This window comes from Pygocentrus nattereri, chromosome 6, assembly GCF_015220715.1.
Source record: "Pygocentrus nattereri isolate fPygNat1 chromosome 6, fPygNat1.pri, whole genome shotgun sequence".
Classification (NCBI taxonomy): Eukaryota; Metazoa; Chordata; class Actinopteri; order Characiformes; family Serrasalmidae; genus Pygocentrus; species Pygocentrus nattereri.
In genome coordinates this window covers 45,119,299-45,143,840 of record NC_051216.1, presented here as the reverse complement: position 1 = coordinate 45,143,840, position 24,542 = coordinate 45,119,299, and the positions used below count along the sequence as shown (strand labels likewise).

At 41.1% G+C, this 24,542-nt stretch overlaps 1 protein-coding gene across 3 annotated transcripts in view; it reads left to right on the top strand.

The window, feature by feature from the left end:
* armc8 (armadillo repeat containing 8) overlaps positions 1-24,542 on the top strand; it is a 35,229-nt gene that overhangs the window by 6,786 nt on the left and 3,901 nt on the right. For 2 of the 3 annotated variants that reach the window (XM_017703035.2, XM_037539539.1), the window contains exons 3-19: positions 904-975; positions 4,069-4,211; positions 5,806-5,903; positions 6,461-6,553; positions 7,045-7,125; positions 8,356-8,431; positions 9,673-9,763; positions 11,483-11,543; positions 15,206-15,406; positions 16,715-16,810; positions 17,665-17,747; positions 19,367-19,448; positions 20,545-20,631; positions 21,644-21,736; positions 21,817-21,966; positions 22,670-22,765; positions 23,654-23,749. In XM_017703035.2, coding sequence (XP_017558524.1) covers positions 904-975; positions 4,069-4,211; positions 5,806-5,903; positions 6,461-6,553; positions 7,045-7,125; positions 8,356-8,431; positions 9,673-9,763; positions 11,483-11,543; positions 15,206-15,406; positions 16,715-16,810; positions 17,665-17,747; positions 19,367-19,448; positions 20,545-20,631; positions 21,644-21,736; positions 21,817-21,966; positions 22,670-22,765; positions 23,654-23,749 — 1,699 coding nt within the window. Of the gene's footprint in view, positions 1-903; positions 976-4,068; positions 4,212-5,805; positions 5,904-6,460; positions 6,554-7,044; positions 7,126-8,355; positions 8,432-9,672; positions 9,764-11,482; positions 11,544-15,205; positions 15,407-16,714; positions 16,811-17,664; positions 17,748-19,366; positions 19,449-20,544; positions 20,632-21,643; positions 21,737-21,816; positions 21,967-22,669; positions 22,766-23,653; positions 23,750-24,542 lie in introns of those variants that run through there. The other variant, XR_005130407.1, reaches the window with a different exon arrangement.

Here is a 24,542-nt window from a genome sequence, read left to right as displayed (position 1 = left end):
TAAAGATTTTCTGATAAAGAAAGTTAGTTTCATTTTTAATTGTAATAAATACCAGTAAATGAATGTGTTAAGAAAAATTATTGCTGTAATTTTAATGAATTAGAAAAAGGCTTGAATTATTATGATTATTATTATGTAATTAAATGCAAAAAAAAATACATTTTCAGATGTTAGCTAGTTTTTATGTCTTTAGTAAAAAAAATCTAATAAAGAAACTTTTTTAATTGTGAAAAATACCAATGAGTATTTTTTTGTACAATTATTACTGTAATATTAATGAATTAGAAAAAAGCTTTTATTAGATAATAATAATAATAATAATTAAACAATTAAGTTGCATTTTTAGGATTTTAGGAACTTTTTTTAGTCATTTTTCTGTTTGTTTTTTTTCTCATTAAAAGTTAAAAGCATCTTTAAAAAACAATTATTTATATTTATATTTTGATAATTTAATAATTACAATTTTATCAGCGCTTTCCTTTTCGTAGCTCTGAGGATTTAGATTTTCTTTGTTCTATGTCGGCAGCCAACTGGAGCTTCGCTTGGCGGGTCAGTAATATGTACAGCCTCATTTACATGTTGATTTTGATTGGTTCTTGCCAAGTCGTTGGTCCACTAATCACCGCCACAGTGACTTTACGGCTCCTATGTTCTGTACCGCACGCGTGGCGCTGTGTAGCGTAGCTCCCAGTTATGCCCAGAACGCTTTGTTTCTGAAATCGTCACATATTATTTCAGATTAAATTTACATTATGAACAATTTCTGGCTGAACTGAGTCCCTGAAATCAGTCACACTGCTGTGTGAGAGTGACCTCCTGTCGTCTGTGTCCCCCATGTAGATGTATTATGTAATAATCTACTGAAGAGAGGTTCACATGTGCTTGTCTGCCTTGTGTTGACAGTGACATGAAGAATGCAGTCATCGGAAACAACAAGCAGAAGGCCAACCTGATTGTGCTGGGAGCCGTGCCCAGGTAGGCGGAGCCACTTTGGCTTTTATCCGTCTGAGCGCTGCTTTGGTCGCTGACTCGGCCAGTCGGAGTTCAGCAGCACCTGTGTTTTACACAAGCAGCTAATAGAAAACACTTGGTAGGAGTTTGGTGCGAAATGGTTAATTACCCACTTTACAGTGGTGGTGATAAGAGCCAGTGAATCTACGTGTGCCTTGAGTTTTTCTATGTGATGTTCTTGATGAAGTTTTCTCTGGGGACGGTTTTCCTTCGTTGACCTGCATGTACGTTTCCACCACAAATGGATTTTAAAAGGTACGTTTTAGGCCTAAACCTGTTCAGAGCTATCGTGAAACAGTGAGTGAGTTTAGCTGGCCTGAACTCGATGATCAGATCATTAGGTGCTTGTGAACACGCTCAGTGCCTCAAACATCAGGCATCATATTCAAAGCCATTGTGGGAGGGAACTTTATAGACATTAAACTCTTCAGACGTCTGGTTCCCATCACCACCACTGAGCAGTTCTGACTCTGTAGAGCACTCTGAGTGACATCCTAATGATTTCATTACAAAGAAATTGTGAGAAGGCCGTGGTATTTTTGCACTAAGAACAGTTTAAAATCCACCCAATTTCGTTGATTCTCTGTGATATTTCTTTTCTTCAGTGCTTTGCTGTCCCTTTGATGCTCTAGCACTGTGAGTTTCACCTGTTGTGGATCTCATAAAGGATTATCTTATCTAAATAACACCTGGGTAACACCTCTGCCTTCTACACTGTAGACTGGGGTTCAGTCCCCACCTGGGTAAACACCCTACACTATACCATTAAGGGTCCTTGGGCAAGACTCCTAACGCCACCTTGGACCCCCCCCGTGTAAAATGATCAAGTTGTAAGTCGCTCTGGATAAGAGCGTCAGCCAAATGCTGTAAATGTAAATGTACTGCATGTGTACAGAAGCGCTTGCTATTAGAGTGAGATTTTACTAAGGGAGTCTCAGGATTTGTATATCTTGTCCAGCACAGTGACTTTTAGGGGAAGCAGAACAGAATAAAACATTTTACATTTACAGCATTTGGCTGACGCTCTTATCCAGAGCGACTTACAACTTGATCATTTTACACAGGGAGGCGAAGGTGGTGTTAGGAGTCTTGCCCAAGGTCTCTTATTGGTATAGTGTAGGGTCTTTGCCCAGGTGGGGGATTGAACCCCAGTCTACAGTGTAGAAGGCAGAGGTGTTACCCACTATACTAACCAACCACGGTTAGTGTTGAAATCAAACGGTTGAAATCAGGTTATGTTGGGCTAGTAAGACAACCTGTAAGTATAGTGGAGTACTCAGGAAGAATGGCTAAACTCTACTAGTGCTTACTTAAGTATCTCTGATATATTTGAATTCTGTTGTCAGTTCGTCACACACTCAGTTCAGTTAGTACTGAGCTACAGGTTTGATCTGGAGTCCTGATCTGAAGGTGTCCTAGTCCCTGCTAAAAAGCTGACCAGTGAATGGCGTGTAGTCCATTATCCACACGGCCTCCCGTACAATAACCCAGGCGGCGCCCCGCTCAGGGCCCCAGGTCCAGTTCTGCTGAGAGTTGGGTTTGAGAGAGGGCATCAGCCAGGCAGACAAAGCTGTTTGACTGTAGCTGCACAGACTGGATCTTTTACGCAGTATTGCACAGAACACTCAGAGCTGATTGTGGGGAAATAGGATTAAAGATGAAATGATAGTTATGCTACACTTATTGTTGGGAACACTGTAACATTTTGCTGCAAAGTTTTAAGCAAGCTGATTTCTTTTTAAACCGACTGACATTGTGTTGCTTTAATATACTGTTTATAGTGAAGTCATATATATCGCTGTTGGTGGAAGAAGACCTTGTATCTCCAAAATAGTCACTTTACAGGAGAAGGAAAAGACATAGTTTACTTTTAATGCATGTCAATGGAACCAGAATTTTTTCCAAGTCATTTTGGGCCGTTTCTTTTGGCCCATTCCTGAATGAATGAATGGAACTTGCACACAATGTAAAGGACAGTAGCCTTTTTCAAATTATGTAAAAAAAAAAAAAAAAAGTTGTTGGGGTTTTTATTAGAGTTGTATTGACTGTAGAATCGTGTGCATCTCTCTCTGTCTGTCGCTCTGTCTCTGTTTCTTTGTCTCTCTCTCTTTGTCTCTTTCTCTCGCTCTCTGTTTCTCTGTGTCTCTGTCTGTCTGTCTCTCTGTTTCTCTCTGTCTCTCTCTCTCTTTGTCTCTTTCTCTCGCTCTCTGTTTCTCTGTGTCTCTGTCTGTCTGTCTCTCTGTTTCTCTCTGTCTCTCTCTCTCTTTGTCTCTTTCTCTCGCTCTCTGTTGCGCTCTCTCTCTCTCTCTCTCTCTCTCTCTCTCTCTCTCTCTCTCTCTCTCTCTCTCTCTCTCTCTCTCTCTCTGTCTCTGTCTCTGTCTCTTTCTCGCCCTCTGTTTCTCTCTCTCTCTCTCTCTCTCTCTGTCTCTTTCTCACCCTCTGTTTCTCTGTCTCTCTCTCTCTCTCTCTCTCTCTCTCTCTCTCTCTCTCTCTCTCTCTCTCTCTGTTTCTTTCTCTCTCTCTCTCTCTCTCTCTCTCTGTTTCTTTCTCTCTCTCTCTCTCTCTCTCTCTCTCTCTCTCTCTCTTTGTCTCTCTCTCTCTCTCTCTCTCTCTTTGTCTCTCTCTCTCTCTCTCTCTCTCTCTCTCTCTCTCTTTGTCTCTCTCTCTCTCTCTCTCTCTTTGTCTCTCTCTCTCTCTCTCTCTCTTTGTCTGTGTCTCTCTCTCTCTCTTTGTCTCTCTCTCTCTCTCTCTCTCTCTCTCTCTCTCTCTCTCTCTCTCTCTTTGTCTCTCTCTCTCTCTCTCTCTCTCTCTTTGTCTCTCTCTCTCTCTCTCTCTCTTTGTCTGTGTCTCTCTCTCTCTCTCTCTCTCTCTCTCTCTCTCTTTGTCTCTTTCTCGCTCCATTTCTTTCTCTCTCTCTCTCTCTCTCTCTCTCTCTCTCTCTCTTTGTCTCTTTCTCGCTCCATTTCTTTCTTTCTTTCTTTCTTTCTTTCTCTCTCTCTCTCTCTCTCTCTCTCTCTCTCTCTCTCTCTCTCTCTCTCTCTCTCTCTCTCTCTCTAGGCTCTTATATTTACTCCAGCAGAGCTCTTCCAGCGCAGAGTTGAGGACAGAATGTGCGGTGGTGTTGGGCAGCTTGGCCATGGGCACCGAAAACAACATCAAGTCCCTGGTGGACTGTCACATCATCCCCGCCCTGCTACAAGGTCTTCTTCCTTTCTCAAAAGAATAGCTTGGTCGTGTGGCTAAAACAGCCGTCCTGAAGACTGAACTTTGTCTGTACTTTCATCCGTGTTTATAGATAACAGTGTGTATTAAGGTGTCAGGAACCACATCAGACAGTCTATTTGAAATTGCTTTAGGGTTTCAAAAGAGCTAATATTTTGATCCCTGATTATTCATATGGATTAATCCACTAATAATCAACTAATCATCTTAAATGCGGCCTGTAAACGGGAAGAGCTGTAACTGACAAACCAAAGTTCTGTTCACCAAGAGCTGAATTACCACAACAAAAAAAAACAAGAGGCACTTTGTTTAATTCAGCCAGTAATACTGAGCTGCAGTCAGAAATGAGCAGTAACCTAAAAGGAAATCATATGGTAATAAATATGACTGTTGAACATCGTAGCTCTTCAGGCTCCATCATTCCACTCCTTTAACATTAAATGTGTGTAAATAGCTAGCTGATACGTGTAACACTGCGTCTATATAGCTTTTGTGTAATAATAAAGTCAGGATAGCATGTGTTGTATGTGGCTGCTCGCCTTCATTTTAAGAAAAAGCACCCCGGCTTTACTTTCTTTTAACTTTAATCGTTCTTTTTCTTTCGCTGTCTGCTCACAAAGGTTTGACGCTATGTAAATTGCTGTCCTTTTCAGGCTAATTCATTAAGTTACTGTTGGTTGGACATTACTTTGACTCAGCTGGGCCATATGGCCAAAAAAAAATAAAAAATCAAATTTCATATCGTTCGATATCGATAAATATCGCAATAAAGGTCATCATTATTTCTTTCAAGTTTGAAGGCTGATTTTGCTCCTGGGCGGTTAATCGCTGTTTTAAACAGTCCTTTATGGTCAGAACACCACAAACACTCTCCAGACACTGGAACGTTTCACAAATCTGTCATGGGAGAGTTTCTGGTGAGCCGTTTTTACCAGCTAGAAGTTGTTTTTGTAATTTAGGAAAGAAAACGGATTATTTCAGCTGTCAGTTACTCAACTGGCTCAGCTTAATACGAACAACAAACATCAGCTGACCGCCTTACTGCGGTCAGTCCTACCACATGCATGTCCGAGCATATCACGGTATTCAGACACCACCTAGCAGACGAATGGATTTCTCTATTCTATCGTAGACGTTTGAGGGGTGAACCGTAATATATCTGACGCCCGCTTGTAAAAACCATTAACTGCCGTGTGAATCTCTCCAGACAAACATCGAACTTTTTTTAGGCGTTTGAGTCATTTTACTCGTCGCCCCCTCCCGCTCTAATCATGTCGAAACTTGGAAGTGCGCCCTCTCGTGGTGAGAGCAGAGTGGTGTCACTTTCCTTGCCGTAGAAAACTTGGCTTTAGCTTAGCTTAGATTACTTAGCTATTTAAAACTGTTTCAGGCACACAGGTAGCAGTGAGCTAACAGGTCTGCCGTTAGCTTTTGTAGGGAGTAACTAAATTTTGTTTTTCACCAAATTATCTCTCTAACTCTCTCTCTTCCCGTTCATCTACACTTGCACTCACTCAGTCAAAGCATTACTATAACAAAACAGCAGGTTATAACGAATGGCTGTGTCTACAGGTCTCTTGTGTCCTGACCTGGTCTTCATTGAGGCCTGTCTGCGTTGTTTAAGAACAGTTTTCATCAGTCCTGTCACACCCGTGCAGCTGCTCTACACGGTAAGTGGACCTAACACTCCTTTAACGTCAGCGTCTGTGTTTACACGCAAAGATTTGTACCAATCTGATTGAAAACATTCCAGTTATAGATTAAGAGGTGTTTTATATGCTGACTCTGCTGAACAGTCTGATGGAAAATCTCCATTTACATGCTCACTACGAGTAACCCCATCCAAAATTACGTGCATGCGTAGCGAACCACTTAGGGTAGACGTTACCATGACGACGATCATCACGGGAGTCCAGTCAGAGTGAGATGAGCAGCAGTGAGCAGTGATTGTGTTTTTTAACTGCTTTAAAATGACGTCAGACTGAAACACATAAGCTGGACGTCCGTCCCACCGCCGTCTTTCACTGTTTCCCATATCATTAAACCATACTTCACATGCCGGCTTGAAGAAGATGCCCTTTGAAAATAATAATAAAAAGTTACATTTATGAAATGCCAAGTGTGCAAGCTGAGATACGAAGGCTTAATATGATAGAGAACCATACAGGCATCCTTTACTTACCTTCACACCACCACGTTAAAATGAATTTCTGTCGTTAACTGTTAGGACCCCACTGTGATCCCTCACCTGATGTCTCTGCTGAGCCGGTCCCAGCGCACACAGGAGTACATCACACAGATCTTCTCTCACTGCTGCAAGGTAATATATACACCAATCAGGCATAACATGATGACCACCTCCTTGTTTCTACACTCACTGTCCATCTTATCAGCTCCACTTACTGTATAGCTGGTCTCTGTAGTTCTACAGTTACAGACTGTAGTCCATCTGTTTCTCTGATACTCTGTTACCCTGTTCTTCAGTGGTCAGGACCCCCATGAACCCTCTCAGAGCAGGTACTATTGGGGTTAGACCGCTGCATTTACCTCATCCGTGAGGTGAAACGCCCTCACATATCCACACTAGTGAAGATACACGCAAGGGGGCAGTGAGCACACTTGCCCGCAGCGGTGAACAGCCGTATCCACTGCGCCCGGGGAGCAGTTGGGGGTTGGGTGTCTTGCTCAAGGGCTCTTCAGTGATGTACTGTCGGCTCAGGGGAGCGAACTGGTGACCGGCGTTATTGTTGTTTCAGAATTGCTGTATTGTTTTGCGTAATTTTATCCAGCCTGTGGTTTTGTGTGTTTCAGACTGCAGAGCATCAAACCGTTTTATTCAACCATGGTGCCATACAGAACATCGCGCCTCTGCTCATCTCTCCATCCTACAAGGTAGAACACAAACACAGCATGAACTTACGGACGTCCAGAGAGGCCATGAGGCGACGGGTTAATTATCTCATCTTAACAACTTGAGATAACGAGATGATTAACTCATTATCTCAGCATAACTTGTTATTTATCTTGTGATCTCAAGAATAGAAAAGTTGTATTAATGAGTGTATCATTATCTCAAGATAACAAACTTATCTTGAAATAAGTTGCATGAGTTACGTGTCTTCTTATGTCAAGATAACGATCCAGAAAATTGTAGCAGCAGCTCATGGCCTCTCCTGACTTCCGTGTGAACTATCAATGTAGGATTTCTAGTGTCTAGGATTTTCTAGTTATCTTGTGTCGTGTAAACTGAAGAGTGCTAGGTGGACCAGTAGTGTGCAAAACACTGAGCACCCCTGTTCAAATGACATCATATTTGTTATGACAAACTCAAATATGCAATTTTTCTGCAGGTTTAGTGCAAAATTTTATTTATTTGCAAAGTTTAACATCTTTTTCTTCCTCCCTCTTCCCTTCTTTGTTTTTAATTCCCTTTTATTTCTCTCTCTTTCTCTCTGTCTCTTTTTCTCTCTCTCTTTTTTTTTTCTCTCTTCTTTCTTTTTTCTTTCTTTTTCTCTCTCTTTTTCTTTCTCTTTCTCTCTCTCTCTCTCTCTCTCTCGCTATCTCTCTCTCTCTCTCTCTCACTGTCTCTCTCTCTCTCTCTCTCTTTTTCTCTTTTTTTCTCTCTTTCTTTCTTTATTTCTTTCTTTTTTCTCTTTCTTTCTTTTCTATCTCTCTCTCTCTCTCTCTCTCTCTCTCTCTCTCTTACTCTCTTTTTCTTTCACTCTCTCTCTCTCTCTCTCTCTCTCTCTCTCTCTCTCTCTCTCTCTCTCTCTCTCTCTGTCTCTCTGTCTCTTTCTCTTTTTTCTTTCTTTCTTTTTGTTTTTCTCTCTCTTTCTTTCTTTCTTTATTTCTTTCTTTCTTTTTTCTCTTTCTTTTCTCTCTGTCTTTCTCTCTCTTTTTCCCTCTCTATCTCTGTTTTTCTCTCTCTTTTTCCCTCTCTCTCTCTCTCGCTCTCTCTCTCTCTCTCTCTCTCTCTCTCTCTCTCTCTCTCTCTCTCTCTCTCTCTTTCTTTCTTTCTTTTCTCTCTCTCTCTTTCTCTCTCTTTTTCTTTCTTTTCTCTCTCTCTCTCTCTCTCTCTCTCTCTCTCTCTCTCTCTCTCTCTCTCTCTATCTCTATCTCTAGGTACGAATGCAGGCATTAAAATGTTTCTCCGTCCTGGCATACGAGAACACTCAGGTGTCCATGACTCTGGTGAATGGTGAGAGGAACCTTTCCTTTTTTCTTTTTCCTCTCACTTCCTCTGAATCTTTCCATAGACTTTTCATTTGTAATCCAGTGTTTTCCCTAGTCATGTGCCTGTACTCAGTTATAAGGTATTCAGGTATAAGGTGTATATACCACGATATCCAGCATGCGTGATATTCTTCAGGGCTGGCACGAACCAAAACACCTCTTTATTACTGAGTAATATTACAGAGTTGCCAAGTTGGGTGAAATCAGGTCAGGCCAAATCTGATGAAATATTTGATAGAAACAAGTTTTATCTTTGTTGAGAAAAAACAACACAGCAGAAATGTTTTCAGTGAGGACACATCACCAGGTGTGATATCGGTTTTCGTGCAGCTGCCTGACTTTTACATGAGACTTGCTGCTCATTAACTGTGTAGGACTGGTTATCAAAGATCAAAATATCAATATCAATATCAAAATAATTCAGTACCTTTAAGAATGTTCAATACTGAATTTCTAGCTGTTTCTCAGCTCCAAAAATACCAGACCCAAGCCATTAAAAACACTAGCCATGTCTGCAGCCTAATAATCCAACTAATACCTCAGTCGGAATAGGTTACGTCCATGTAAACACTTCGCTCTGAATAGTCTAGTCCAATTGAGGCCATTCGGAATACAATTTCTATCCGATTGAACGAGGTGGGTAATCCTGTAAATAATCCGTTAAATAGAAGAATAATATCCGTGTAAACGTCTGTATCCGATTACATTCCCTATCGGAAAGTTTAAATCCGAGCATGCGAGAGTTTATACTGTTCGACATGGCGGAGCAGAAACCGGTCTGCAGAGGAGACGAACTTCATGCTCTGGTCTTTAAAAGACGGCGGTGGGACGGACGTCCAGCTTACGTGACGTCTTCCTCTCAGCCTTCTTTAATAAGGACATGTGAAGGACGTTTTCCTGAGTCTGACGTCATTTTAAAGTAATTAAAGACACAAGCACTGCTCACTGCTGCTCATCTCACTCTGACTGGACGTGATGCTCGCCGTCATGGTAACAATTACACTAAGTGGTTCTCCACACATACGTGCCGCTTTTCATCAGATTACTTGTAGCGAGCATATAAACGAAGATGTATTCAATCGGATTGGCAGAAATCTTTGCACTGGTGTGTCGGAAGCCGGGATCAAGCCAGAAACATTGCCGGTCTGGTTTGAGAAGCTTTCATGTCACATTTAAAATGCATGTGTGTCTGTGTTTCCTGCTCAGTGCTGGTGGACGGGGAGCTGCTCTCTCAGGTTTTTGTCCGAATGATGCAAAGGGATAAACCCATCGAAATGCAGCTGACAGCAGCCAAATGGTGAGGGAAGCTCAAATAGCTGATTGTGTTCTTACTGTGTCTGTACTGATTGTGTGTGTGTGTGTGTTGATTTGAGCATTTCAGAAAAGTTCAGAAGAGCTTTCAGTGTCTCCAGAATGTCTAGAGCTGTCTGTAGGTTCATACTGCCCTCTGCTGGTTAGTACATTTAACAGACTGTAACACAACTTTGTTTCACTGCCCTTCAAGGTCTTAGTTTGATAAATAGTAAGTAAATTACAGCGAGTTTTAATCTTGTCCAGTTAAGTTGAGTTCAGTTCTGTAAGAGCCTGTGTACATCTTGCATTAACATATGTTACATGTCTGGATCATATCTGGGGAAATGGCTGGATTCCTTTTATACCCTTCTCTAAAATGCATCCCCATGTTTGGCCACATTTGATTTGATTGTACTTTTATACGTAAGAAGCAGGTTAACACATTTCTCATTTACATTTTCCTTCTTTACCCCTGTTCGGATATAAGTGGACAAGCTAAAGTGAAATCAGAGCATGATGTGATCACCAAAACTGCATGGTAACCTGCATCGATCAGGCCTAACATCATGACCACCTCACTGTCCATCTTCTCAGCTCCACTTACTGTATAGCTGCACTTTGTAGTTCTACAGTTACAGACTGTAGTCCATCTGTTTCTCTGATACTTTGTTAGCCCCTTTTACCCTGTTCTTCAGTCGTCAGGACCCCCATGGACCCTCACAGAGCAGGTACTGTTTGTTATGCCTGATCATAAGGTGTAAACAGGCTCTTAGTTTTATTTGCGTGACCACATTTATTTAAAGTATTTGCACTGTATTATATTTTTCATCACTTTCAGGAAAATCATGAAATATTGGCTTAGATTCTGCAATTCTGAAAAAATCATATTTTGTCTGGAATCGCAACAGAATTTTGAAATTATTAGCATAAAATATAACAGAATATGGCAATAATTTAGAATAAAGCAAATGAAGAGGAAAAAAGTAGAAAGAATGAGTATAAAGGGTATATTTATCTCTCGGACATGATGGTTCACACTTATTTAGGGTCAGTGACTCAAATCGGTCATTAATGTGATGAACCGGCTCCTGAAATGACCTCATGAGCTCCTCCTACTCAGTAACGTCACGTGACTGAATCACTGCATCATCGGCACAAACTAACGAGCAGAACGAGCTTCGCTGAGAAGATCATTAACTCTGATCAGCTCTCAGCTTCATTATTAGAGCCAGACGAGGGAGGAAAAAGTGAGATGAGCTGCTTTTCCACCGTTTACAGGCTTTAACGTCTGTTCGGCGCTGTTTCCACGGTAACGCTGAAAGATGCCGCACGCGCAGTGAAAAAAAGGACATGAATTCCGATCTGAGCGTCACGTCCAGGTCGCGTGGCCACCAAACGCATACGCATCCGATCTGGGACCACATATGAAAGTGGCTCAGGTGGGATTTGAAAAGATCAGATTTGTGTCCACACAGCCCTGAAAACACCAGATCTGAGTCACATCAGGGCAGAAAAAATCAGATTCGTTACACTTCAGTCTGCTAATGTGAACGTAGCCTATGTTTCACATTATTTACACTATTTGCGAAGAATTTTTATTGTTTTCATTGATCCATCAGGAAAGTCATGACATTTTGATAAGATTTTGTTTGTTTAATTGGTTTAAAACAAATTAAGTGAAAAGAGAGAGAAAAAAATATGAAATGATTTTTCTCTCTTTCAGTTTAACATACATGTGTCGAGCAGGAGCCATCAGGACGGACGATAACTGTATTGTGCTAAAGGTAGGTGTGCATATTGCCAATCTGTCCTTCAGAAATCCCTGACACTCCTTAAAGTGATGGGTCATCCTACAGAAATGTCCACTTTTCTCTCTGTCCATCTCTCTGGAGTCACTGGTGTTACCGATCGTCATTGGTGTTACACACAATAAAGGAAACACCAGAGACGTTTTTAATGATCAATGCATTTTACAAAACGGCTGCTACAGAACATCAAACCACACGCTGTCCATCATGGAACATCCACTAAAATATGGAATTTAATCCATTTCTATTTTTTCACAATGACCTCAGAATAAAGTCGGTCACACCAGTGACATCAGCTAAAAGCTTCATATGAGATCAGGAGCTAAATGAGAAATTCCCTGAGAACTGAAAGGCTCAGTGGACTCACCGTGAGCTTTTCTTCATAGATCCTCAGAAAACGGGTGAAAGGAAGTCGAGTGACGTCGTCAGTGTGACTTTTATTTCAAAATAAGAGATTTTTTTATTACGCGGTAACACGAGTGACACGACTCCTTAGGACAGCAACTTTGATTATATATTAAAGAATATTTATTTGCCATTTGTTTTCTTTGTCTTTTAATGTATAAATTCATAGTCATTTATAGATCATTGCGGTTAAAATTGCAGATTTTTTTTTTTCCTTCAAAATGTGGCCTCAGCCTTCACACATGACTGTGAGGATGAGCTCTTCTGAGGTGCCTGGAATTCTAGATGATTGATTTAAAAGCCAATATTGCTAAATTGATGGCTGTAGACGGTATAATTGTTAAAATAACGTATTGCTTCATTTTAAAATATGAATAAATTGCAACCTTAACATGTTTTTTTTAAGTGTCATATATCTCTAAACTCTAGGGACACAAGAATGGACGTTTCTGTAGAATGACCCTTGTTGACTTCTCTTGGCAAACGTTGGTTTCTTGGAGAAACAGGAGTGGAGACTTTGTCAAGGAAAAGAAGCTTAATAAATGAGCATCTTCCCAACCAAGCGAGGCTGACTAAGCTTACAAAACGATGAACTTAGTCACGAATGTAACACACACCCTCTAGTTGTCTCTAAATGACCCAGAACCCCCCCCCTGCTGGATGGGTGACTGCCTCTACCTTTGTAATTAAAATAGGGATGTTGAGACCCACCCTGGAATTTATAGTCTCCCCCATCTAGAAGCCAGGTTGTCTCTGAGATATCCCTTCAACAAAAGGCATTGCTAGATTGGGGAGCTATAGATAACCAGGTGTGAAACAGGTTCACCATTGGAGGTCGTTACATGACAGGGGACCTGCTCTCCGCAGCCCCCACACATCACCCAAGAGAGATGTTCAAAATGCAAACGAGATGAACACAAAAGGCAAGGGAAACAAAAGTTACAGAGTTAATAAAAACAAATAAAATAATATTTAATAACCTCATAGAAAAAGAGTGGCTAAAATACAGAGACAGTTTAGACCGTCATCTAGGTGACGTACGTCTTTCCAGGTTTATAGATATTGTCCTACAGCGTCAGAAACCACATGAGCACAACTATTAGAGATACTTAACAACTCCACCTGGTTTGAGACCAAATGAGTGGGGTTTAAGTTTCCAGTACTTGTTGGCTACATTAGCCTTGTAGCTCTGGGACAACACTAAAGAAACAAACTTTAGACGTCAGGCATGTCTTAATTTATTAGATTTGTGGTTTAGAGTGGAATATTAGTTCTCTGTTTTGATTATTTTTAGAACTGCACAAATTTTTAGGTCAGATTGTTCTGGGACGGTGGTCATCAGCCCTCCTCCTGGAGATCGGCTTTACCTTAGAGTTTAGATCCACCCTGCATCTGACACGCTGCCCTTCCTTATCTAACGTGAATGCATCTGATCCAACCCATCATAGACGTCTGGGGAAGTTCGTTAGCTGAAGCAGGTGTGGCAGGGTGGTTGGTACTAGACTCTGCAGGAAGGCCGATCTCCAGGTCCAGGGTTATCAGATTAAACACAGTTTTATAACAACCACGACTAAGAAGTGGTAAAGAGTGTGGAAGCGCCACGTGTGCATCCAACATCTGAAGTTCATTAGCTGGATCAGGTGTGGTTGGTACTAATTTCACCTCTGCATTTAACCCGTCCATGAAGTGAAACACCACATACACACCAGTGAGCACACTTGCCCGGAGCGGTGGGCAGCCCTATCCACAGCGCCCAGGGAGCAGTTGGGGGTTAGGCGTCTTGCTCAAGAACACCTCAGTTATGGACTGTCGGCGCTGGGGGTTCGAATGGCAACCTTCGTTCACAGGGCCAGTTCCCTAACCTCCAGCCCATGACTGCCCCCCTAGACTCGGCAGGAAGATCTCCAGGTCAAGGGTTGGTGGCCAGTGTTGTAGATAGTTTATCAAATTCTACATTTTTTTTTTTTTGTTTTAACAGCCACGACTAAAACGGTGTTGAAAGTGGATCCGTCATATATGACAAATCAATATATGACTGATACCTGATTTGTTTATATCAGATCAGTGCATCACCTCAATAACCAGCATCACCTAAACCCTCAAATTGTTTTTGTTTAAAATCATTTTTTAATTCACGTGTTTGGTTCACATATTCAGTGTTTTTTTGCCGTTGTAGTTGCGATATATGTTGAACAAACGATGGCCAGTTGGGATCATGACAAACTGTTAACTGAGATTTCTTTAATACGGCCCATTCAGGGGTTTAGTTTGACATCCCTGATGCTCTTCAATAAGAGCAGAACATTTGCCCTTAGATAAATAGGTCTAGTGGTGCAGTGATATCGCAGTGACGTTGGTATTGTAAGCGACGCTGGGTTACTTTGCTAAATAATCTGCCTTTTATCATATTTGTTATTACATTTGTAACCCTACAGAAATAAGTTATATTTCTCTGTATTGCTAATCCAAGTGGATCTAGTCAAAATTATTATTATTATTATTATTATTATTATTATTTACAAAATGATTGTGTATTGGAATCAGCAGATATGCACAGGAAAGAGACTGGCCTCAGCCTGAAATCCCTACATCGGTGCATGCATAAATGGTATTAAAATATATATTTCGCTACTGTCGGAACAAAACCTCGTGTTTCCAAAATGAGAACTTTACATGAGAAGGAATAAACATACTTACTTTAAAATACTAAATATAGTCAAGGTCATTCAGAGTGACCAGCATTGGATTCTTTACAGTGGTGGTGATGGGAACCAGGGGTCACAGTGTTTACAACGCAAATACAGCCGTTTTATGTACTGTTGAGTTTTTTTTTTTTATATGTGATGTTCATAATTGTAAAATTATGTTAAATCTCAGAAAATAAGCTTTATTATTTTGCCTTGTAAGCCCTGCATGTATATCACCCACCATGAAAGTCTTGTAAAAGGCTGCTTTAGGCCAGAGCTGATCTTAAAACTATTGGGAAACATGTTCTGGACATCAGACGCTGTATTGACACCTGTTTTATTTAGTAAGTCTCTGTGAGGGAGCTTTTAAAGGCATTAAATGCTTCAGACGTCTGGTTCCCATCACCACCACTGTGAGCATTTAACCGGAAACCACTGTGAATGATATCTTAACAAAGAAAATCCTCTTTGGTAACTAATATCGATGTGACTCCGACATCATGAAGGGCTTATCTGATCGGCTGTTTATTGGGTTTGTTTGCTCAGACTCTGCCGTGCCTGGTGCGGATGTGCAGTAAGGACCGGTTGTTGGAGGAGCGAGTGGAGGGGGCGGAGACTCTGGCCTTTCTCATGGAGCCGGACGTGGAGCTGCAGCGGATAGCCAGCATCACTGACCACCTGGTGGCCATGCTAGCAGACTACTTCAAATACCCCAGCTCGGTCAGCGCCATCACCGACATCAAGAGGGTGAGACACTCGCACAGTTTCACTGATCATTTCATCTGCTCACTGACATTTGAAGGTCACTATTTTTAAAGGCTTCATAAAACATTCATAACATATAAATAACGTGCTAACATGGACACAGACGTGTGTTTGTGCTGCGCTGAGGACACTGATGAGGCAGTACTGCGGAGGGCAGACACATGGGAAGTTTGGAAGCAAAGCTAATAACTGGCATTATTATTAGCCCCTTTCTGTGCCTGATAACATGATGTCTTGGTGCTGTTTAAGTATTTGTTTAATGTGTAAATTACATGACCTTACAAACTTTTCATTTTTTTATTTTTATTTTGCTATTTTGAGCAAGCAAACGATGAATATGAATGTCCTTCACTCTAAAGCTGAACAAACTGGGCAAAATATTGCGACTGTGATTAAAATTTAGATTGTGCCTGTTTTTATAAAGTGATTTTCTATAAAATGAGGCCTATTCAAAGTATTGCAGGGCATCCCTCAGTCAAGGCAGCGTGGGGCTTCTTTTATACAGTGATAGGAAACAAGGTAGCTGTTCCACCTCCAGTTCAACCTGACGATCCTTTGTACTACAAATAGTGTGTGTGTGTGTGTGTGTGTGTGTGTGTGTGTGTGTGTGTGTGTAATATGGCAGCACGGTGGCGTGGTGGGTCACACCGAGGAGGGCCTGGGTTCGATTCCCCAGCCGGGTGACCAGGGTCCTCTCTGTGTGGAGTTTGCATGTTCTCCCCGTGTCTGCGTGGGTTTCCTCCGGGTTCTCCGGTTTCCTCCCACAGTCCAAAGACATGCAGTCAGGCCAATTGGACGTGCTACATTACCCCTGGGTGTGAGTGTGTTAGTGTGTGAGTGTCTGTCTGTCTGCCCTGCGATGGACTGGCGACATGTCCAGGGTGTATCCTGCCTTCCTCCCGATGGCCGCTGGGACAGGCTCCAGCATGCATATATATATATATATATATATATATATATATATAAACAAACTACTGTCAGAAGAATTTTTTCCACATCTGTCTTAATTTTTCTTTAGTTAATAGCTGCATTACAAAGTCTTGGAATAATCATTCTCTCTCTCTCTCTCTCTCTCTCTCTCTTCTCTCTCTCTCTCTTCTCTCTCTCTCTCTCTCTCTTCTCTCTCTCTTCTCTCTCTCCTCTCTCTCTCTCTCTCTCTCTCTCTCTCTCTCTCTCTCTTCTCTCTTCTCTCTCTCTCTCTCTCTCTTCTCTCTCTCTTCTCTCTCTCCTCTCTCTCTCTCTCTCTCTCTCTCTCTCTCTCTCTATCTCTCTCTCTCTATAAGTCTCTAGTTGGACCATGACCTGAAACATGCTCATGAGCTCAGGCAAGCAGCCTTTAAGCTCTACGCCTCTCTGGGCTCTAACGATGAGGACATTCGGAAAAAGGTGAGGTGCCCTCTGCACCCTGTACCTCAGCTCATTCAGCAAGAGTGGAAAACAGCCACCACCACGCTGTCTGACAAAAAGAACTCCTCAGTGTCACAATTTTCCCTTTTCCTTCTAATTTTTAAAAATTGCTTCAGAGAAAACATTCTTTTAGTTTAAATCAAACGCAAATTTTTGTTAAATTTTGTTCAAGAAAGTACACAGAATTTGAATTGTTAATGTTCAGAAATAAAAAGGACCATGTTCCTTTGTTCCTTGGAATTTCCTCTAATGCAGGGGACTAAAGTTTTTTGTTTGAATTGTTTACACTTCAGAAATAAAAGGAAGGAATGTCATTCGTAATTTTTGTTCATTCAAATTTTGTTTAAAATATCGTAAGAGAATTGAATCGTGAGCCTTGTATCGTGAATCGAATCGAAACGTGAGCAGAGTGCATCGTTACACCCCTAGTGTATCACCTTGTAAGCCCAAAGAACATCAACATCATGATGTCATTTATCAGAGTAGTGATAAATGTCATTGCCCAGCCCAATTTATAGTGATGAATTTTGTGGTACAACTATAAGCATATAATGAATATTGTATGGTGTATTTTACCTGACGCAGTTCAGGTGTAGTATTTTATTAGATCACTCATTTGCATGCTTCTCATGTGCTGATGTTTTGATATAGATAATAAAGTTTGCATTTATCTCTCAATCAGAACTTTTTATCACACAAAATAGCAAAGTTGAATCTTTGAGTTAAAAATTGAAAATTAGGTTAAACCTGAAGATAATCGGCCTACTTGTTCCTGGAGACTGTCTCGTGTGTTTAGCGGCACATTTTTCCAGCCTCTCTTTCCTTCTCCACAGATCACAGAGACTGAGAACATGATGGACAGGATAGTGAGCGGCCTTTCCGAGTCCAGCATCAAGGTCCGCTTAGCCGCCGTCAGGTATCTCTCTCTGTCTTCAAGTGTGACTTTTCTGGGCCCCCCCAGGATTTTGCACATTTCTTCCCACATGGTTATTTGTTTAGTTCGTCTTGCACCTGAAGCCTTTCCTGCACTGCAAATTTGAGTCCACAGATCAGCCACAACATTAACTCACTGTCCATTTCATCAGCTCCCCTGACCATATAGGAGCACTTTGTAGTTCCACAGTTACAGACTGTCATCCATAAGTTTCTAAGTTCTTCAGTGGTCAGGACCCCCACAGAGCAGGTACTATTTGGGTAGTGGATCATTCTTAGCCCTGCATTGACACTTACTTGGTGGTGGTGGTGTCAGTGTGTGTGGTGCTAGTGTGAGTGGATCAGACACAGTAGTGCTGCTAGATGTTTTTAATATTATAGCTGATGGGTGTATATTCTCAACATGATGCAGGGGCTTCTGGTACGGAAACATTCATGCACTATATGTCCGAAGTATCCAGGCAGCATTATACTGATAAAGATATTACAGCAATAATAGCCAATTCACTCTCATCCTCAGAAGACATGTCCAGGTTTTGACAATGTTTTCAATGCACTTGCAGTCATCAGGTTCATCCGCTCAGAAAAGGGGTGTAAAGCACAGCCTGCATTGCAAAATGTTCTTCCACATGTTGCAGTTACACATTTCCACCAGAGAGGTCTCCAAATCCTTAAATCTTGCATTTTAACAGTGTTTCATTGTGTTTTAATTAATGATGCACTGATAGAATATAGTGGATCAGTATCATCATCTGCCAGCCCTGGTGTTGGAGGGGCTGGCAGAGGATGATTAGGGATGCATCGATACCGGTACTGTTTTCGGGTATCGACCCCATTTGCTCGTACTTGACCAACCCTTCTGAACAGAGCTTTCAGTTATGTTATTGTTCACAGCGTTAAGTTGCACCACGATCTCCATAAAAACGCATTGCCTGTACATGAGCCTCCTTCCTAGAAAAGTAGAGCAGCAAAGGGGGACAAACTCCCTATTAATATCCTTGATTTCAGAAGAAATGCTGGCATCTACAAATCTTTGGACATGTACTGTATCTGACCATCTCTGTCATGATGGGTGTATGATACTACATGTCTTATGTCACCCATAAATGACTTACTTACACTACCCTACTGTACCCTACTGTAATCCTCTGGTGCATTAATAATTGTTTTATTCAGTAATAGCTTACAGAGCGTAGATGAAGTGTTGTAAATTAAATGATGGAAGGCATTTCATTCCCCCCCCCCCCCCCCCCAGTGTTACAAGCTTTTTGAGAACAGCAAAAAGTTACTGGAGGGTAAATTCTGTAATCTGTAAAGTGTAATTTCTGTAATGATCTCTTTATAAATAATTTGTCAAATGACTTGTTTTAACGCTTTTGAAATAAGAGGCACTCATTTTATAGATGTTCTTTCAACATTCTGGAAAAATCACATCATTTTTTTTTTTCCTGCAAATTCTTACTGATCATTTGAATCCTTTAGTTTTAAATTAGTGGTAATCTTTAATGTTTGATATTTTTGGTACGTGCGATTTAAAAGTGCTACTTTAGCAGGGTCAGCAATGTTAGTGTGTACTATAAAAGCTCATCATTCTCTCTGCAGATGTCTCCACAGTTTGTCGCGATCTGTGCAGCAGCTGAGGACGAGTTTCCACGACCACGCCGTATGGAAGCCGCTAATGAAGGTTCGACATTTTGCTTTGCAACCGCTCAGAGTACGAAGGTTTTGCGGTTACGCTTTCTGTGTGTGCCACCTGTAGTGAGCATCTATAAACACATCCATAACATTTTATAATGCGTTCATAAGGCATATAAACAAACATGGCTATAAATATTTATAAAAATGCATTACGTTATAGCCATGCATATAATGCATTATGAATTGTTAACAATGCATTATAAGTACTGTTCATAAATTATAAGAGCTTATAAGCTGTATTTGTCCGCTCTTAGTAAAGTGAAGCGTACTGGACTAAAGCCTCCTACAGGCTTCAGATGTCAGAGTTTAAACTAGAGCTGCCGTCAGAGTTTCACCCAATGTGGGAAAGTCATTGTACACCACTGTTAATGTGCACCACCGTTAGCCTGGCACTGACTTAACACTGCATATCCCATAGAACGGCAGCAGAAACCAGCACTACTGTACTGTAGTGTTACAGAGTGAAGGGTTCTAGTGCTTGACGTTAGAACCAGTGAGGGAACAGATTACAGTGACGGCTCTCTACTATCTCACCTATCCCTCTCCAGGCCATCACTCCACAGTGACTTCACGCTCAGTGTGATGTCAGAAGGGGTTCAGGGAAGGGGCTGATGGGTACTTGGTTTGCTGTGATGTGCTGTAACATTTAAAGTGAGAGCGCTGGGTAAGAAAAGCTCACTGTAGCAATAATTCTAGGCGGCACTGTCTGTTTTGGAGCGCCTGAATATTCCGCACTGAAGCCCGAAGATGCAGTTCTAACAGCACCAGCGCTGAGAAATAAAAGCCTGGAAATCTCAGGTCGTAAATAAACGTTGTATTTTTCTTTATGCTCTCCAAGCTGGGACTGACTTCTTTGGCACTGACAGTATAGCATGTTATTAACACTACTTATAATGCGTTATATTAAGCTTTCATAATGTATAAGAAACATGGCTATAAAGTATAATTCAGTGCATTTTTATATATGTTTATAATGCCGTATGGATGCATCATAACATGTTATGAGTGTGTTTATGGATGCTACCAAATGTGACATTCATAGAAAGTGTTGCTGGTTTTGCTGACCTGTTGTACCTGTGTAGTTATTACAGAACGCCCCAGACGAGGTGCTGGTCATGGCCTCTTCAACACTATGCAATCTTCTACTGGAGTTTTCACCCAGCAAAGAGGTCAGGCAACCACATACACTTTATTACAGCGGATGTATGTAAGATGTGTTCTGTTACAATTGAGAGAAGCAGCGTTACTGAGTCACGAAAAGAAAACTAATTTAAGTCAGAGGTGTTTTTGAACCGTGCATGTGTACATGATTATATAGAAACGTTACGCACAGGCTCAAAACACCATGCAAAATCAACACTATACTGATATAGTTATTATGACAATAGTAGCTTATTCACTCTTGTCCTTAGAAGATATGACCAGGTTTTGACTGAGCATTCTTTCAGAGCACTCTCAGTCCGTTCACTCAGAGAAGGAGTCTAAAGCACAACCTGCATTGCATATGTTCTTCCACATGTTGCATGCAATTACACATTTCCACCAGAGAGGTCTCCAAATCCCAAAATCCTACGCAGGGCAGCCTTATTATTATTATTTTTTTAAACAGTGTTTCATTGTGTTTTAATAAGTGATGCACTGATTCGATGTAGTTGATCGGTATCATCTGCCAGCCCTGGTGTTGGAGCCACTGCTCTTACATCCTAGGACAGACTTATTAATTAATTGGTTAGTCGGATCAGATTAGGGATGCATTGATACCGGTACTGGTTTCAGGGTATTGACCCTATTTACTCGTACTTGACCAACAAACCACAGCGTGAGCTCCTTGGATTCATTAGCCTCAAATGTGATTCCTGCAGTCACTGAGCTACAGAGACTGTTGGTGAAAGAGACAGATGAGGATCAAAACTATGAAACATACTTTACAGCTGCTTTTCTGGCCAACAAAACCCGCTCTTCTCCACTGCAACACTACTCTGTCCACGGTAACTCATTGTAGCATCACTAGTTAATGCACATCATTTTAAAATCAACTGGATTTTAATGATTTATCTCTTAAGGTGCATGTACGAGCAGGGCCTCCAACACCAGGGCTGGCAGATGATGGTTGCAGTCCACTTTTTTTTTTTTTTTCTTATAATTTTTTTTGACCGCAATTGGTTTTGTCTCCGTGTCCAGCCCATCCTGGAGTCAGGGGTGATTGAGTTACTATGCAGCTTAACACAAAGCGACAGTCCAGCGCTGAGAGTCAACGGCATCTGGGCTCTTATGGTAAGAGTTGCTCCGTGAATGGATTTCACTGACCGTCTTTAAAGACTGTGCGCTTATATAAAGTGTGTGTGTCTGTACAGAACATGGCCTTTCAGGCAGATCAGAAGGTGAAGGTGGAGATCATGAGGGCGCTCGGGACAGAACAGCTTTTCCGGCTCCTCTCGGACCCCGACGCCAACGTGCTTATGAAGACGCTCGGCCTGCTGCGGAACCTGCTCTCCACGCGGCCAGTAAGAGAGAAACAAACACACAGACTCTCGCATATCATAGTGTTTATATGCTTTTGTTGGTCTGACAGAAATGTTTGTTTGAACATTGAAATGTTCAATTTGTACAAACGCAAAGTTTTGTTGGTGTTACAGTGCAGAACATATTTACAGCACTAAACATTTAAAACACTATACATAACTATTTATGTCAGCATTCTTAAGACGACATTGTACTGATATCAGGTTAAATATGCCTGGAAACCACCCCCTCTTCACTCCATGGCATAGATAAGATGATTGATGTAATTATGTATAGGGTTCAACGTTTATTCATATCATGTCAGTACAATGTCATTTATTTCATAAAACGTCTTATGTCAGGTTGCGAGAACCGACATAAGCACTTAATAAATGTTCAAGTAGTGCTTCATAAACACATTATTCAGTGCTTATGAATGCGTCATAAAGCCCTTAAGTAGGTACACTTCAAATAAAGTGTTACCATATTTTTATATATATATATATATATAATGTGTGTATGTGCTGCTGTCATGTTTGGAAGTCATAAGAAAGACCCTGGAAAAGTCCTGGAAGATTATTTCCTGAAAAGAGTAGAAACCAAACGAAATCCATGGGCACCAGCGCATGACCTCTCAGCAGCCCTCCTCTCTGAGCATAACAAGATTATAAGCTTTCTCTAATCCTCTCTCCATCTTTCTGCTAGCACATAGACCAGATCATGAGCTCACACGGCAAGCAGATCATGCAGGCAGTTACACTGATCCTGGAGGGAGAGCACAGCATAGAGGTCAAGGAGCAGGTGAGGACACAAATCGCCACTCACTCATCTTTTCTGACTGCATTAAAGGGCCCTTACGTACAAAAACGGCGACTAATTTACATGACCATTTTTTATTCTCTTGAGCCCTTAGACTGCTTTTGTTATTGTGCCTTTAAGAGGTTTTAAACACTGCCTGTCCACTCACTGTCCACTCTGTCAGACACTCCTACCTTGTCAGTCCACCTTATAGATTAAAGTTAGAGATGACAGCTCATCTGCTGCTGCACAGTGCGTGTCCATCAGTGGTCACAGGACGCTGTTGGCTGGATATTTTGGGTTGGTGGGCTATTCTCAGTCCAGCAGCGACACTGAGGTGTTTAACAACTCCAGCAGCACTGCTGTGTCTGATCCACTCAGACCAGCGCAACACACACTAACACAACACCACCACGTCAGTGTTACTGCAGTGCTGAGAATGACCCACCACCAAAATAGTACCTGCTCTGTGAGGGTCCATGGGGGTCCTGACCACTGAAGAACAGGGTAACAGAGTATCAGAGAAACAGATGGACTACAGTCTGTAACTGTAGAACTACAAAGAACAGCTATAAAGTAAGTGGAGCTGATAAAGTGGAAAAAGTGAAAGTATGTTGGTTTTAGTGACATCACAAAAAAACGGAATTCCGAACAGGCTGTTTTTGGAGTTTTTCAAATCTGGCAACAGTATGTTTGATCCATTAGCAGTGATTATGTACAACATACAACTGTTATATTTTAAAAAATTAGGATGGCTCCGTTTTCCATTAAATGGGCTCTTTAATGCTGTTAATGTTGATTTATTAAAGCAGCTACGTTTAATATTACATTATAAAGACGTTTGTTATTGAAATGTTATTGTAAATTGCTTCTTTACTGCTTACTTTGCAGACGTTGTGCATACTGGCTAACATTGCTGATGGCAACACAGCCAAAGAGCTCATCATGACCAATGATGACATGCTCCAGAAAGTCAAATACTACATGGTACAGCTTCCACATTCACAGCACATGCCGTTCTCATACACTCCCATTCAAAAGTTGGACTCTTTGTATTGATAACTTATTGTAATAACATTGGAATCATTTCTAATAATAATTTATTGCAATTATATTGTAATCATTTATAATCTGTACAACACTGGACATTTGGATGCGTTATATAGTATTTAGAATGAAAGGCTTAAAGGGCCAGATCTGCAAAATTTCTAATTTTCTGTTTCTGTTATTTAAAAAGAAATGTCTTGAGTTATTTATATCATTATTAAAATATAACATGTTATTTTCTTGAGACCTCAAGATCTGTGCCCCATATGCCTTAATATAATTCACTCAAAAATCTTATGAATATCACGAGGAAACAAATTAAAATACCTGCTTTAATGGGGAAAAAATCCATGCCATTTAGGGCTTCCGTAGTAAAAAAAAGGTAATTAAATGTACAATAAAAGTATTCTAATCATAAATAATATACAGTAATGATCTGTTTACTTAGTAGTTTCTTGTCATTTAATTACTGCTTTCAAGTATGAAGCATTCTGGATATTAATGTAGTGTATAGTGTAGTGAGTAACACCACTGCCTTCTACGCTGTAGACTGGGGTTCAATCCCCCGCCAGGGCAAGCACCCTACACTATACCAGTGATTGTCCTTGGGCAAGACTCCCAACACCGCCTTCGCCTTCCTGTGTAAAATGATCAAATTGTAAGTCGCTCTGGATCAGAGCGTCGGCCAAATGTTGTAGAGAAGCTTAATTTTACCTTCATTCTTGAGAATCTA